This window comes from Pithys albifrons, chromosome 17 (assembly GCF_047495875.1).
Source record: "Pithys albifrons albifrons isolate INPA30051 chromosome 17, PitAlb_v1, whole genome shotgun sequence".
In the NCBI taxonomy this organism is placed as follows: domain Eukaryota; kingdom Metazoa; phylum Chordata; class Aves; order Passeriformes; family Thamnophilidae; genus Pithys; species Pithys albifrons.
Window position 1 is genome coordinate 5,030,568 of NC_092474.1, and position 17,540 is coordinate 5,048,107.

General features: G+C 39.6%; 1 protein-coding gene across 1 annotated transcript in view; it reads right to left on the reverse strand.

Annotated features, from left to right (window-relative positions):
- Positions 1-17,540, reverse strand: part of AACS (acetoacetyl-CoA synthetase) — a 38,532-nt gene that overhangs the window by 5,778 nt on the left and 15,214 nt on the right. Inside the window, exons 5-14 of the mRNA XM_071571841.1 lie at positions 17,137-17,234; positions 13,403-13,517; positions 12,808-12,889; positions 11,990-12,137; positions 7,770-7,850; positions 6,525-6,649; positions 3,770-3,834; positions 3,470-3,592; positions 2,053-2,166; positions 1,432-1,557 (exon numbers count right to left, since the gene is read on the reverse strand). Of these exons, the coding sequence (XP_071427942.1) occupies positions 1,432-1,557; positions 2,053-2,166; positions 3,470-3,592; positions 3,770-3,834; positions 6,525-6,649; positions 7,770-7,850; positions 11,990-12,137; positions 12,808-12,889; positions 13,403-13,517; positions 17,137-17,234 (1,077 nt within the window). The remainder of the gene's footprint in view (positions 1-1,431; positions 1,558-2,052; positions 2,167-3,469; positions 3,593-3,769; positions 3,835-6,524; positions 6,650-7,769; positions 7,851-11,989; positions 12,138-12,807; positions 12,890-13,402; positions 13,518-17,136; positions 17,235-17,540) is intronic.

Genomic DNA, 17,540 nt, shown 5'->3' on the forward strand with positions numbered 1-17,540 from the left:
ATACACAAATATACTATCAGGTACACTTTGAGAACTACCCACAGCAAGTGCAGACACTCCATTTACTACAAAGAGCACACTCAGGAGTAGCTCACACATCAGGATCAAACTTCACATCATCTTCTGATTCCATGACTATAGAGCATCTCTTATAAAACAGATTAATAGCTCCTCTGAACACCACATTTTGAGCAGGCTGGAAGAATCTCCTACAAAGGTAACAATATTCCCACCAGTCTTTCTTGATCCACTTCTTTTATGACTTACAATTCTGTGCAAGAAGCTTTCAGGGCTTGCATAATAGGTCTCAACAATTCCCTAGGGAGCTTATGTGCTTAGTGTTCTTGGTTTGTGTTAACGTAAAATCAGATTTGATTTTTCAGAGCTAGAATGACTTCTGTATTATTTTTAAGATTGATACTGTTACAACAGCCTGCCAAAACTAGATGTAGAAGCCAATTCTACTCAAATTTTTCTGAAGAAAAATTCCAACCTCAATTATTTGCACATAAGACCATTTTCTAACTTAATTGTTACAGCCTTAAGCCTATTTACAAAAGAAGACAGAAAAGGGGTTTCAGACAGAACCTCTGGACTGCAGTGATTTTTTTCTATTTACTGCTGTCAGGCTTACATGCAGACTGCAACTTCCAGATTCCTTCAGTCTTCCTATATGATTATCTCCTGCTGAACAACCTGACTTCTCTTATGAATATACTCAGTATTGTTGCTATTTTTAAAAAAGCTCCTGCCTCCAAAAAACACCAGCTAGAGGTCCTGCTCCTATAAAATCTCCGTCCAGGAGGCAACAGATTTCAGCATCACTGTGCCACATAAGGAAAAGCCCTGGATGAGCAGAGTCCTCCACAATTATTAGGAGGAAAGCCTCTGGCCCACAGTGCCTGTTCCATTACTTTGTAGAAAGACTATGAATGCAGAATATGCATGTCTGAGGCAGCGTATACTTAATTCTCATGCTAATGAGGTAGCAGGTCAGCACTTTCCCTTGGGATTCACTCCTCCAGCTAGGCAGGAGCAGTCTGGCAGAGGTGCAGTAGCACTCATTAATAGCTGATTGCTACCTGACCTATTCAGCACTTCCATTTCACACTCATGCCAAGCAATCTGTGTCTGCACTGCAGACTGGAAGGCTGGGACAGTCAGATCTGCCTAATGAGAGCGGCAAAATGGGATTAGAGCCTTGCAGAGATTCTTACTAGTGTGATGGATCCATATTCAAAACAAAGCAGTAGAAAACAGAGTGAGATATTATGAAACATGCTGTGGAGCTCTCATGCTGGAAATGTAGATTCAAAGCTGCACGTGACTGTCACTGGGCAATAGCAAATAAACCTGTGCCTTCCTAACAGCAGCAACACAATATGTATCCTTGGTCAGCCTGAGCAATACCCAAAGCCCTCCATGACATACCTGGGAATTTTGAAAAATAAGCCTTTCTGTATTTGCTTCCATTCTCATCGTTCCAGAAGTGTGTGGGCTGACAGGGAATAGGCTTGGTACAAACCAGCTCTCCACTTTCACCCCAAACTGGTTTTCCTGTTTACAAAGAAAGAGGCATTTTCTACATTTCTCTTCTGTAAGTAACATAATACCAAAGCAAAGAGCACCTACAGTTATCACTGACTGTTACAGCCAAATGCTGGTCTGAAATGGGCTGTGACTGGTAGTCTGGGTTTCAGTTGGTGTTCTGTTCCTAAATTCATCCCTACCTGAAACTCAGTAACTTCAGGAGAGCTACACCACAGGGTGGAAGCCATCCTGGCATCCCCAGCAACACAGCTAACGAGCAACACCAAAAGCTGGACTTTGGCATTAATGTGCTTTAATAGAGTAATGGAAAAGGAGGGACTCGTTTCATTGGAGTCCTGTACAATCCAGATCAGATGAATCCAGGTGCAGATTTTGTGGAACACGGTTCTAAAGTGGAATCACCCATTAACAGTTGACTGTTTATCCATCTGATGAATTAAAGTTATGGTCATGTAACTACTGTATTTCATAAGCATGCATAGTATTTTGGATAATAATTACCTTCATCATTCCATGCTTCTACAGCCATTCCAAGATTTCTGGCCTGAATTTCTCCTTTGTAAACTGGAACTGTAACATTCTGACCCATGAAACATGAAATTATATCTGTCCCACCTACAATAAAAGAAGTCCTTTAGAATATATAGTACTTTTTGGAAAAAGCCAACCTAAAAACTATATATGAACTCTGGAACAGCAAACTGCCCCCTTTGCCAAATGCTTCTGATCCACATTAAGCATCAGAGAACAAGCAGTATTATCTAGAATGTTGTGACTTCTAATAAAGGTTTCCTTTCTTACTTCACATGTCTTTATATGTGAATGCCTTTCATGCAGAACTATCCCTTAAGGCACAACTTTTCTCCTTTCAACAGTCTTTAATCTCATTTAAGGAAATTTCCATTTATAGGAGAAAGAGAATAAACAGGCCCTAGTTTACAGACTCAGGGTATTTACAGAATTACTTAGAAATGTTTTCTTGTTTGTTTTTATTAGTTTAAAGTAACCAGTCAAGCTGTACCATTCAACATTTACTTAGCTTTTATATCTTACTGGCATAGGAGGAGGGGAGCCATGACTATGGGATGAGCAGTTATCTTAAGAAAAATAGATACTGTCAAAGTGCTTAGTTAACTGGAATATTTATAGTCGTTCTAGGACTTCAAGGAAGTAGAATTAAGACATAAATCAATCATGCTGGCTTTACTCAAAAATAAGCTTCTGCATTTGAGTCTATTAATGTCTGTAGTAGCAAGTTCTAGATTCAGCACTACTCTTACTGAGCCAGGAGTCTGAGATAACTTCAGTAGCAGAGTAGTTATACTTTAAAAATCAAACTAAACTGAGTTTAAAAGCCCTTTGAAACAGTCAGTCCTTGTTACAAAGCAAAATGAGGAGCACTGTGGTGGATCTTATGTGACTAGAAGTTGCCCCAGCTAGCACTCCTCACAACAAACTGCACAGCATGGGGGCTTCATTCTCTAATTATATAATTTACAAAAAATCTGTCTGCAGTGCCAATTACTTGGCACAAAAGAAGTGAAATGGGAAGTCTCCAAGAGATATTTTCTGCTAAAGTCAGCTATTTGCAGAACAGTATGTTCTGCAGGTTAATAAGACTCTTTTCTTGATCTCAACCCTGCCACCCCTAAGGACAGCCAGTCAAAATAAATGATCATACTTAAAAAGAGCTCAGATCCAAAACATCCACCAAAACCCCTTTGGAATGTATGAGTTTCATTATGGCACAGTGAATTATGCAGTAAAATCTCTGCACTAAAAAGACAGTTCACTCCAGTTTAACTACAGCCAATCCCAAATGATCCAAAGCTTCCCGAACATACAGTACAAATAAGCAAGAAGGAATTGCACAGGCAATCAAGAGAATTGCTAAGATGCTGCAGTATAAAAGCATCACCTGAAATGGATCCCAGGAGGACACTGCTTTTTATATGTTTGTAGACATACTCATAGCTTTGAGATTTGAGTGGTGATCCTGTAGACAAGATAGTGTGGAGTGTTTGGAGATTGTGGGTTTCACCTTAAAAAGGAGAAAATCAACACAGGTTAAGGTGTAATTTTTACAAGGATTTGCAACTCTTTGTCACTACAATCCAGAATAATTACATAAAGGGCTGTGACAAGATAGAGGGCCACAACCAAGAGAGGTAAGGTAGGAGGGAGGACAGGAGGGATTCTCTAGCTTTTTAAAGCTTACATGGCTTTAAATTTTTCTCTTCTAGCACAGCCAGCCACTTCGCACCCGTTCCAAGGATGGTGATCCTAGAGGGAAGAAAAGTTTACACATTTTGCATATTTAAATATGCTAAGATTCTAAAGACCTGCAATTCCCACTGCAGTAAGCAGAAGCTGTTAGACACTCTGTTCATGGATTAGTCAAACAATGCAGTCTCTCAAAGCTTTCTAAGTGCAAGGCACATCCTTTTGAACTATCAAAATTAGTCAAATCACATGTCATTTCTGTAGCTTTGAAACTTTTTGTTCTATCTTTAAAAATGAAGCAAAGCTTTCCCACCTCATGGAAACATTCACTTACATTTACATGAATTTGTAACTGCAGAACATTCCAAAGACATCAGAAAATGTTATGTTTACTTCATTAATGGGCCATAATAGCCACAAAGCTGTGCAACACAAAGCTGCTGCCCTGGTAACACTCTTACACAGAAAAACTTTGCCATTTCAGGGCACAGTTGGATAAAAAATACTTTACTCAGACAGCAGCCAGTGATTTTCTAGAGATACCTGTGCAGTTTTCACCAGTGAAAGCCTGAATTTTAAGTGCCTAAATGAACAGGAAATTTGGCCCAACTGAACAATCCTGCCCTGGCAAGGTCTATTTAGAGCTCTCCAATACAATAAAATTAGATTGAAACAAAGGCTGTGGCCTCTTCCCTACTCTATCGATAGAAGTGCTAGTTTAATGTTTCTGCTGACATTCAGGAAATCCTCTTTACTGCCTTCTGCTAATTTATTTTATATTACAGCAATAAACTCACTCAAGAAAATGCACAGAGAGAGATGAGGATCAGGGATAGAGTCTGAGTGCACAGAACATGAGCAACAGACATCACTAGAGCTTAAAATAAGATCCTGCTATCTTGGCTTTTACTCTAAAGGCAAGATAGAAGGTGGAACACTTCCAAGGAAGGAGAGGAAGGTATTTTAACACTATCAAAAGGGGATGCTTTACTTTGCCATTCAGGTGAATGACTCACCTCAAATAGGAACAGGCTACTTGCACAAACCCATCAGTGCACGGAGCACTTTATCAGGCACATGGGAACAGCACAAGGGAATGACAGATTGGTTTGGGTTGGAAGGAACCTTAAAGATCATCTAGCTCCAACCCCTCTGCCATGGGCAGGCAACCTTCCACCAGGAGAGCCCACAAGACAGTGCTCCTCAGGTACCATGTACCCCAATCATGTAAACTATTTTCAGTCTTATGTAATATCTTACTTCCCTTCCATGCCTCCAGTCAGTGCTTATTTTGACATCAGAATACAAAATGCTTCTCTGTTTATTTTTAATCTCTTTGACACTTCCTCTATAGCACAAGTAGAGCCAAGGTTCCTGTTATTTCCTTCCAAATGCCACATAACTGCATTTAGTCACCGATTCACTTGAACAGATCATTAGTGGATGTCCACTTGAGTAGCTCTTGCCATGCAGTAGCAAACAGCATATTCTTACAGTACCATCAGGGTCTCTGAAGGCAAGTGTGGTGCATCTTCAGAGAAGCAAGGTAGTCTTCACATGTTGAAGCTTTTTTTTTAACATACTTAACATATGAGTGAGCTGGGAACAGACTGCATGATGAAGTACCACCCAGATGGCCACCGCTTTTAGCGCCAGATTACAAAAGTGAGACATGCAGACACATTTATCTTCACTTAGATTTGGCATGGAGAAACAATGCTTAAAAATAAGCTCTTATTTCTCAATTCTGATTTTTTGCCTGTTGTTCTACCTGGGGCTTTTTGGAGGGGGGTGGAGCACAGTTTAAGTTTCTGGGTTTGTTTTGTACTTTTTCTCTACTGGAAGCATTCTGACTAGGCATTAACTTGCTTGTAACAGCCAGAGACAAAATGCCACTCTTTAAATACTACATGTCACAAGAGACAGTGAAGTTTAAATTATTAATTATCAACAGTCAGAAAGTGAATATTTTGTCATCCACTTTCCACCACTAAAAAAGTAAGTTTAACTATCACTTAAAAACTACACTTATTTCTTATTTTACCAGTAATAACATTCAAATCTACTCCTTACACTCAGTTGGCAAAATAGGAAATTTACAAAATAAAACATAATCAAAGTTCAACCAGTGTACAAAGTGTACAAAGTTAAATGCCACCACACTGTTTTACAGCAGGTTATGTGATACCTGCAATTTCTCTAGGCTTCAAGAAAGGGCATTGTGAGCATTTTCAGGCACAAAAAACAATATAAAACAATTACTGAACAGCTTGTCAGCAAGAATTAGGCATTATAGATTAAAAAGCAAAATATGAAGTTATAGGCAACCCCACTGAGCCTTTCCAGTCAATTTATGTCTTTAAGCTAAAGTTCTATATTGAGTCTTATGCTGAGCTGCTTGAAAAAAAGGATTCTTATTTACTAAGTTCTGAGTGTGCTGAGAAATTACTCTTCAGATTGTTCCCAATTACTGCCTTTTGAAAAGGCTGCTCTTGAAAACTGACTATTGAACCAAAGCTCTTTGTTTGTCTGGAATTCTAATACTTGACTCAAATTTGAAACAATTAGCTCTTTGTCTCTCCTGCTTTCTCAGAAAATATTCCACTCAAAGCTAAGTCAAAAGTTAAACTATGTCATGCTGTGTACAAGTTTCTGAGCAAGGGAATAACACCTTTAGTGAGGTTGCTTGGTTGTGGTCCTTGTGACAGGAACAAATGCCATTATCCTTCTATTTAATCTTGTTTACATACCCCAGTCTGTCAGTCAAGTCCCAGAGCACATTTGGCGAAGGAATTAAAGGAGATCCATCATACAGGACCACTGAAGCTCCTGTAGCAAGTGCAGACACGAGCCAATTCCACATCATCCAGCCAGTCTGGAAAAGAGAAGATACCTACATCAGTTTATCTTCGTCAGCTCCCAGTCTGCTGTTCTGGCAGCTCTAGCACAAGATTAGGACTGTTGTCTGCTGTCACATGCTGGTAGAGGAGCTACAGGCAACTATAAAAGGGTGGACAGGTGTAGATCTTGGCAGAAGCTGCACCAAAGCACAATCCCTGCCCTAATACAAGAGGTACCACCTTCCCATCCACTTCCCTTGCTTGAAGTTTTCCTGCTGTAAGAAACTATTAAACACCTGAGTTCATGCTCATCTCTGCTTATTATGTATAACTATACTATTTAAGAATCAGCAAGTAAGGCTGAAACACTGCTTATCCTCTCCCCTGTCCCAAGACTGATCAGCTACATGTTCCTGATGGATGCTCATCCAACTCATCCTTACATATAATCTAATGAGATGGGGATCCCATGCCTCCCCACACACATCACTTTAAGGTATGAGTCAAGAGACAAGACAACTTTGAGACAAGGCAATTACAATGATCCCTCCATGGAGATACTGCAAACTGACTAGTTGTGTTAAAGTTCAGAAAGCAACTCATGAGGAAAGACGTGAGCCTTCTCAAACCACTGCAGTAGTGGGAGTCTTTGGAATCATTTTTCTTTATCACAGCATTAGAAAAAAAACCCACCTCCACCACATTAACTGAACTCCTACAGAGATCAGGTTTACTCCCTCTCCTTTCCCAAGTTTACAGTTGGGCAGCTTCTTTCCTCCCCATCAAAAGAGAGACATAACAGAAATTCTCATCTTCTGTATGCTCTAGCCCTGTATGATGCAGGAAGCTGAATCTGACTTGTACATGATATTGATGAGGCAGTTTGATCAATAACCCCAAGAGACTATAAAAATCAAGCCATTTTCCTCACCAGTGAGGTCAGAAACATTTAACATGGATTTGACCTTTCATCAGACAGGTCCCTGTAGCATTGTATTATTTCACCTGATTTTTTTAAACTCAGTTAGGTAAGACAATTCCTTGCAGAACAAAGATTTAAAATACTCTAAAATGTATTTGTAGATTTGTATGAAAAGCTGTCTCATCTTTATAAGAAATACATATTATCTTAGAAGTGCCTCAAGCCCCACTTGCCGTTGTGTAGTACATAATCACATCACTGCTGGTCATGTTGCCATGAAGAATGTGTTCCTTCAGGTGCTGTATTAGTGTACCCTGGAAAAACAGTGAAAAAAATACCAGATCACATAAATGAAAAGCAAAACTCTGACAGCACATTAAGACTTAAAAATTACTAATGTAGTCAATACTTTGCAGGATGTACTGCAGGATTAAAGCAAGTATTTCCTTTAACTACAACTGAAGTAAATCCCATGGCCTATCTACAGCAGCAGCAATTGCATTCCTCGTTCTCACATAACTTTTCAGCCTATCTCATTAGGCCTCAGCAATTCCCACTGCACATCACTTTTAATCCACGAAATAAATAACCTCCTTCACTTTCAACTCTACACAGCCAGAGCTGCAGAGTACTCCATGCAGACCATAATTTTAAACAGCAGGCTTTTACCAGTCAGATTTTCCAAGATAAGTCCTTTGACAGAGTTTCATTTTCAGTGTATTTGGGCAACTGGGAGGAATGAAGGACTGAGAGCTGCTATAAACTGCAGCAGCTGGTATACATTAGCACTATGTATTCAAATTATCTTATCTATTAACATCTAGGAGACAAAAGACCTAACACTACAGATCTCATGTAAACACTGAAGTGACTAGCAATGTGAAATGCCTCACTTCTCAGAGCATCAATATTAATAATGTACTTAAATATATTACTTCCTTTTCTTTTGTTGGAAATGCTGCTAAAGTACCCCTGATCATCATTAAAGCATAACTTGTTAGGATAAATAAATTTACAGACTACTTCATTAAGTCACTTCACTGCAGTGACAAATTAACATGGCTGATGTTAAAATAAAAATGGGGTTTGTATTTATGCAAGGAGTTACAGTGAAACTATTAAGACCTTCATAAGCATGAAACAAGATTTATACTGAAAGAAAACAGATTACAGATAAACATTTGAAATGAAAAAGGAGAGTCATAAAACTGGCACACGCTTCAGGAGAAAAAAGTCAGAAAACATTAAATAAAAATAAGGGAGTAAATCTTATTTTCGCTTCACAGCTCCAAAGGAATCAGGTCTGAATTCACCTGCTGCTGTTTGAACACCCTCAGCTGTCACAACGCTGCCACCTAGCTACAGCTACCATCTTCTACAGATGAAAATTAACAAAAACCACCAGGATTTAGAAATACTGTGTCTAACTGAATTGTTAAGGGTGCCAAAAGAATTGCAGGTGTTAACATAATTACTGCATTTACAAAAAGAAAGCACATTGGCCCTGCAGGAAATTCTGAAAGAGCCACACAAAATAGCAGAATTAAGTCAAATTCAATTAAAATAAATACTGGTTTTCTTTTTCCTTCCTTTAGTTTTTGCTATTTCACAGTTTTGGAACCAAAAGGGAATTTTTAACAAGGACTTCAGGTAAAGGCCATGAATTGTTCCCCTGCAAAACCCCATTAAGCTTCAGCCTGGAACAAAGGTATTGTGGGAGAAGGCAGAGCTGTTCTAAAGAGCTTACGGCCCAAGATGCTCTCTCAAGTTTATTTATGGGACTTGTTTATTTATAGAACTTTTGCAACCCTGAAAATAAATCCCAAGCATGTAGCATTTCATGACACAGATCTGGCAGCTGATACAACTTGCTGGTCTGCTTGTCTTCACTGGGCTCAACATACGGCTGGGTAAAGTGCTGAGCATCTGGAGTGTCACAGACCAGCAGGCACTGCTGCTCCTGAGCCACACTGTGGCTCCTGAGGGACCAGAGCTGGGCAGTTACACAGCTGAGAGCCTGCCATGAGGAGCCACTCCTGCCTGCCCACCCTGGTCTCAAACCAGCAGTGTTCTCTACCTGCTGTTCAGAAAGAGCCCAACCATGAAAAATCCTCAGAGTGATTTGCCTACACTGCACAAGGAGTCTGCAGCAGTGCAGGTGTTTAAGCCCAAGTCTTGCAAGCCTTTAAGATGGAAAGAAATGAACTGATGTGGATTTTTAAGATGGAAAGAAATGAACTGATGTGGATTTTATAAAAAAAAATCTCCCTAAGTAGCTGGGAATATGGAATAACTCAAAAGGGGCTGTGTGAATGAAGGAGGAAGCAGAACCAAACTTTTTAGGACTGAAGAACAACAGTTATTCACTGATGTCTTTCATGTATTAAAAAGAACCCTCCAAATGTCTTTCTGTAGCACACCTAACTAACTGTTCAATATCATACAGACCAGAAAAAGCCTACTGCTTCTGAGGCACCACTTTTGAAAACATCTCCCATGACCTGGCTGCATTTTTCTTATGTATTTGTGTCATTTCACTGTGTATCAAGAAAATAGAATAAGTGCAGGGAAAACAGACCAGAAACATACTGCAGAATTAGATAAACTGAGTTGTGAATTTAAAGTAAGCTGCCTATTGCCATCTAAAATCAGTACAGTAACAACACAGCATCAAAGCACACTAAAAATAAACAATACTTGAAATGTCTTCACTGAAATGTCATCTTTCTGTTCTAACTACCAAAACCAAACTTGAGTTAATCTAAGGCTTGAAAATGAGAAAGATGGTGGGCTAATTTTGCTTTTGTTGAAATCAGTCAGAATCCTACTATTAATTCCAGTGGGAACAAGATTAAACCAAGACCAAAGAGAGGAATCCAACCAAATGTGTAGAAGATGTATAAGAATTTATTTGCATGGGTTTTCTGTAGTCTCTATTCAAACTGACAGACACATTCAAACCATGCAACCCCTGAGGCCTCTGATGGAACAATCTGTTTTTAGGCCAGAGATGTCAGCACCAGAACCTATGGGGAGGAAAATAAAATCACCCTGCAACACAGAACTAGAGCTGCTCAGTGGGAACAGAATCATTACAAACCTATTCATCCATCCATCACCTGCCCTCCTCCCCAGCAAGGATGAGTAGTCTGTATCTAAACTATAAGGTTGCTCTCTGTCTTTTCAGTTCATACAGAGCTGAGTCATGATTCAGGACAAGCTAAGCAGCCACACAGGTAACAAGGGAAGAGAGAACTTTGCAGCAAAGTCCTATTGTCTGATCTCCATCTATGTTTTCGTCTCTGTTTATCATCCCTCACTGAACAGAACACCTGTCCTGTTTTTACTAATCCACCTCTGCAAGTACTTAGCCAGTCTAAAGGCATCACAAATTCAAAACAGCTGTCAAACTTCAAAATACACCTTCTTTCTTCTTCACAAACATGGACTTTGTGTCCAAAAGGGACCATTTTGTGTATCACATGCTGCCTGGTATGAACTCCTATTGATGACATATAAAGCAGGGTGTTTACAGGCAGCAGGGGATTTGTCTGGGGGCAAATCCTCCAGTCCTTGCCATCAAAGAGAGGAAAGAACATACACACGATGGGCACAGCATTGAAGGATTCTGCCCTCAGGTCATTCAGCCTTGCAGGATGCTCATTCTGACTTGCACAGCAACGAGCAGAAATTATGGACTCTGGCCAAAAGTTGTGCACTTCCACTTATACACAGTGGTACAAGTGCACTGGACATTCTGCTTGCCTAGAAGGGGAGAAAGCCCTGCCTTTTAAGGATTATACTAATGGCAGAGTTAAAGTTTCAACACTATGTCTGCCTGCTGGAATCACTTCCTGTACTTTAAAAGCTTGAGAACATCAGTAGGAAATGGAAATAATGTGAGCACAGGTAATTTTGGCACTAATATCATATATACCTTTAGTCACAACAAGACAAGGCCTAAAGCAAGATTTCCATACAGAATAAAACCTACATTCAAGGAGATTGTAACCTTCTGGTTTCCTTTCTTAAAAGGACTGATAACTGATAAACACAAAGTTTAATGAAAAAAAAAATCTAGATGATAAAAACTGCAAGCTGCCTGTGGGCCTCAGCTTGGCAGTGTCCAAAAAATCAGTTCCAAACACCCAATCCAAGCTCTTTGGCTTTTTCTCTACAAGTATCAGTCAGGCCAGTTCTACTGGTGCTTTTGTGACTGATACTGCCAAGGAAACACCTGACTCCATCAATCTCTAAACCAATATATTTTATATGTGTATCAATCCATATTTGTTTTCAAATACCCACAAATAAAAAGGTTCACTGCAAGTTACTGAAAAACTGTCAGCAATCAACTCTTCCTTAAAGTACACCATGATATGATGCTGTTAAAAGAAAAATGTAACTCATGCAGCTTAAAACAGGCAGTGCAGCTCCAGGAGGGCAGACATACCCCTGCTGAATGAACCATGCATTTTGGTGCCCCTGTTGTGCCTGATGAATACATGATGAAGAGAGGATGACTGAAAGGCAGCTGCTCAAACTCCAGCTGGGGAGCCTGGTCTCCTTTCCCAGTAGCCAGGAAGTCTTCTAAAAAGACACTGTGCAAGAAGGGGGAAAATAAAACACATCACAAACTTCTGAAAGCATTACCCCAGCCCATACATAAGATTACCTCTGTATTTAAAAGCTCTTTTACAATAAGCCATATACCCAAACTATGTATATAATTTCTATTTCTAGTCTACTCTTTGAGTTGCTAATTACTTTGTTTCCTTTTCTGTTTTAAAATAAAACATTAGTATAATATTAAGATGGAACACAATAAAATTAAGCCTACAAATCTGCCCCTGTGACCAGTCCTAACAGCTCAAAGCAGAAAGGGATAAACTGAGTCTAAGTCTGGGACTCAAATCATTTCCAGGAAGTTTAACATACATAATCCAAACCAGTAAATGAAAAAGAAATTCTCTAAAAATGTCACTTAAATTATTAATTATTTATCTATGGAAGCCACTTTGTTCTCCCTGCTATGCCTTATTGAATTTTGCCTTCATTTCAGAGCTAATAATACCAACAGTGGTTTTGGAGGAGCAAAACATCTGCAGCAACCTATACTACTTCTGTTTTCAGTATGAAGCTGGACCCACATTAAATCTGACTAAACCCCATTTTTTGCAAGCTCAAAGAGGTCAGCCAGGCAGTTTCCATAAGTATCAGCAACCATCTCATCCCCAGTTTGCACACTTACAGCTCACAGGCTCCCATTACCTGTTTGGAACCTTAGAAATATCTATGGTTTCTCTGGAGGAGACATATGGGATCACTACCACTTTTTTTATATCTGGAAGCCCTGGAAGAAAGAAGAAAACAATTATTGCCTACATTCAGTTATATAACCAAAGGTCTTCTCTGCCTGGTTGAATCATACAGTGCAACACACAAACTAACAGAAATAATTCTGATGCATTGAGTATTGAAACCCCAAAAGACTAAACTGTTACCTCAGATATAATTTCCTCAATATTGCCAGCCTTTTATGTGTAAATCTGCAAGCTCTAGTGCTGTAATACTTCTTCATTTGTCTTCAGAAACGCTTTGCTCAAAGCTTAAAAACAATATCTACTTCTAGTGCAGACTAATTTCTGGTGATTTATTTAAGTTAGGTGAGCAGAAGACTGTTAAAATCACAGAAAAGACCACTCAGTGTTTACTCAAATCAATTCTGAAAATCTAAGTGGTCACAATGACACTGTAAAGAAGAAAGGACAGCAACAAGCAGTGGCAGTGCAGGCTTTGAGTGCTCACAGAACTATATAACTAAGATAGATACATAACTAAGACTAGGCAGAATGCAGTGAAATACCTTTTACCACCCTCAGCAGCTTTTCCAAGTGGTTGTGTTCTTTGCCATTGTATATTACAGCTTCAACAGAGAAGATGAGTTTAGGCTGAATTTGGGAAAATCTGTCCAGCACACCCTAGGAACAAAGAGGAAAATAAGTTAAAAAAAGTGAAATTTATTGCTAGGAAACCTCAGTGGATGCTAAATGCAAATTTCAATTCAAGTGAGGGATAAGGACAGGAATCAACAGGAGAGTTGTTAAAAGCCTGCTGCTTTCACTCACACAAGATCTCCAAAGTGCAACAGGTTGGTAACAATCTATTTCATGACTGTCAATTATATCAACCAGTAATACAGATAAAATCACCACAGATCACAGAACATCGTTCACTGAAGGGTCAAGCTCACAAAGCTCTCTCAAGGTGATTTTTTTATCTGCTTAGGGTCAGATGTAAACTCAACTAAAGAGAACAAGTTCCTGTGATGTGAGCAGGAGTTGGGCCCTTCATTTACCCAAAGGCCCACAGGACTCCAGGCTGCACCTGCAGGCAGGTGCTCTCCATGCCCTTGGTTTGACTGCACCAGTGGTTGGGGGTCTGCATGGGGGAAAACAAATACCCCAGTCTTGCAGGAGATGCATTTATCATACAGTGAGGTGCCACTTCCCACGAACTGGCAGCTTTGTTCTGCTGCAAATAAAGGAAACTGTACCACTGTTTTTTTAATAATTCCATACTGAACAACATACCTACTACCAGCAAAAACTTCCACAGCTCCATTAGAACCTCTGGGGCAGGACACATTCAAGGGCTAAATTTTCAGGTGTCTTCTCCAGCTCACACTGTTTTCAGAAGTTTACCACAGCTATCATCCCATTTGAGATTAAAACCCTCCTGGCATTTACTTTTTATCATGTACACTGCACGCAGCAGCCTACAAGAAGTGGAGCTTTTTGTATTCAACAGCAAGAAGCAAATCTTTTTAATAAAAGCACTCAGCACAGTGATGTTCAAAGCTCTCTAGCTACATTACTTGAAACATTAAGAACTATGAGATTATTCAATATTGTAAAATTGTAAGCTAACCGTTCAAGAACAATTCTTGTAAATCATGTTGTAAAAATAAGACTTGAGTCATGTGATCATTTTCCCAGAATTCTTTATTCTCCTGTTTTCTATTTTGTCCTCTACTTTGCAGCCAACATAAGAAACAAATTACCAAATCAAAAGATGAGTGCAAAAGCATCACAATCAACTGATCTCTGTTAAACTCCTTTCCAAGCTGGGCTGCTCAGGGCTGCAAAAGCACAGAAGTCCTGCCCTGACAACTTCCCCATGCTGTCTCTTGAGGAAAACTCATTGAGCATCACAGGAAAGGTACAGAGATAGGACTAAGCAAACAACTAACTCTGCCAAGTATATCACTTAGTTTTCTCTTCTATCAGAGATGCATTTCATTTTCTTTATTCACATCACAAGAAAATACAGTGACAATGCACTGGCACTCAAATGGATCAACTAGTTTAAAACAAAAATCACCAGAATCTGTTTCAGTGACAGAAGAGGTTTTCAAGAAGCCCTTAATGTGTTAGCTAGCAAACTCAGAAATGTAGATTTAATGCATTACAGTTACTTTTTAAAGGAAAATATCTGTCTTCTTAGGTATCATATCTACTCTTTTGTACCTTTTCAAAAAAACAAGTAGCCACACACATGTGCTACGTGTATTTATATATCTGTAAGTGCTCATGCTGAGCACAGAACACACATTTCCACTCTGCCTGATATTTAAAAGTGAAGACCAATGAGAACTGAGGGTACTCTAACAAAAGAATCAAATCTGAATAGAAGTGTGAATCAGAAACAGAGATGACTCCAATACTCAGGGTCTTACCAGATCTGCTAACACACCCTGTTAGATTCATTAGCACTGGCAGGATCAAATCCCCCAGGGCAGCCTGGTGTGATACAAAAGCAATACAAACAGATGGAACATGTAATTGCTACACTGGAACTTTAATCCAACCAGATGGCTCAGCAAGGAATCACTTTCACAAAAAGCTCAGGTATAGCAGATAATGGCTCATTCAATACTATGCACCTCAAATCCAGCACTAAAAACAGTGCAGGACCCCACAAATATTGCTGCACTGACTGTGCCAGGGCTCACCAGAAGGTTCCTCACCTAGTTCTAAGAGCAGAGCTCCTTTGTAAACTTATATATCCAACAATTTCTCATGTACAGGCTGCAGAGCATCACTTTCCTATTAATATATGGAAATGGATAACAGGGACTAGAGCAATGAAGCAAAAGCTGCCAAGAGCAGCATTCTGCGTGGGAGGGAGCTCACTGGTTCTCTGACAGCAGACTTCCTGAATGCTTGAAGCCTTTGGATGGATGGCATTCAGAGCCTGCAGTGTGTAGGCAGTTCTGAAAAGTGACATTTCTAAGTTTCACAAAACACATATACACAATTGGACTTGAAATGTTGAAAATGCTACACTGTCTCCCAAAACACAAACAAAAAAAGTGTTCATTTACATTAACAGGACTAATGTAACTGCACAGAAGGAGGAATATCTTTTCCTTAGGGTGGAAGCCAGTATCCTGGAGGAGCTCTGCTGATCTTCAAAATTTTAGGGTTTGAATTCAAGCCAATACACGCTGCCAAAGGAGAATAAATTATATTGATGGCACTGCTGCTCCAAGGCTAAGTTTCATCAGAAAACTACCACAAAAACTCAAAGCTGGGCACTGAAACTAACAGCACATCAACATAGACTGAAAATATACCAGTCCTCTGTAATGCCAGCAAAATGAACAATCTACCCCTAGATGAGAGATCAAATCCCAGAACAGACTGATCATTACATGCTGTAATGACTTTTTTAATCCTTTTTTTCCAGAACATGGAATGCTGACGCCCTCTAGTGCTAGTCTAGGGAGCACCATTCCATACCTTTAACGAGCCACTGGGGTTAAACACCAAAATTGAGGGTATTACCTTAAAAGCTTTGGTGTTCTGTGCTCTACAGTGCACAAACAGCACATTTCCCAAATGCTGTCACATCAACTTTTACAGACAGAAGAAAGGTTCAGCACTCCACTATAGAAGTCATTTGTATCTGTTGATGTGTGCTAAAGACATCCCAAAGAAAGTAGAATACATTCCCAAAACTTCCAGGGCACATCTGTTTGAATGTTATGATAATTTTTACTGTATTTTACACACAGCATTTGTTTCTACACTAAAAAGTTAAACAGGTTACTGATATTAGCCTGAAATTCCTCACCTAGTTGGCAAGCAACCTTCTGGAAAAGGCCAGCTGGGGTGGTGCTGAGTTTACCCATACAGGAGGCAAAGGATGGGACAACTTAGGCAAAGAAACTAGAGTGTGACTAAGCAGCCTGGGGCAAGATTTGGGATGAAGGAATAAGTCTCAGACAACTCTGCTGAACTGCTGCTCATTTGCATACTTAATATAATAACAGCTCACCAAGACTATGGAGTCCACTTGAAAATATCTCAACAGCAAGTAGTCAAAGTTATTCAAATCACCAAGCTGCAAATCATTACTGACAACTGAGAGGAAGTGTTTGAGTCTGTGGTAGCTTAAAAAAATAATCTGGAGTACTTGGCTGTGCCAGGAGGTGGCAGCAAGACTAAAGTGAAGAGAATCGATCTGCCACTTGAATTTATTCATTTCTCTGAACCACAGCGAGAGCTTTTCTGCACGTGCAATGAGGCCACTCACGTTAATGCCAAAGTCTGGGGATGTGGAACTCCAGATGGCACCGATGCTCGCAGCAGCCAACATCGCCTCCACTGCATGGATGCTGTTTGGGAGGTACCCTAGGGCAGAGTGGAATGGTTAGAGATGCAGGAACACTAAAAAACAGCAAATCTTACAGTAAATATAATACATACCGTAGACAGATATTAAAAATTTAAAATCCTAGACTGAAGCATCGTTTAAAGTTCCCCACACAACCACAGCGTCCTACTTTTAAGTCAAATCAGTTACACAAGGAACTAGCAATAAATTCATTTATAAAAATAGTTGTATCAGGGGTTTTTATCCACAAAGTTTCTCCTGATTTACAAATATTCTTGCTTAATGAGCCTTGTAGGATAAGAGGGCAGCACACTGAAAAGAAT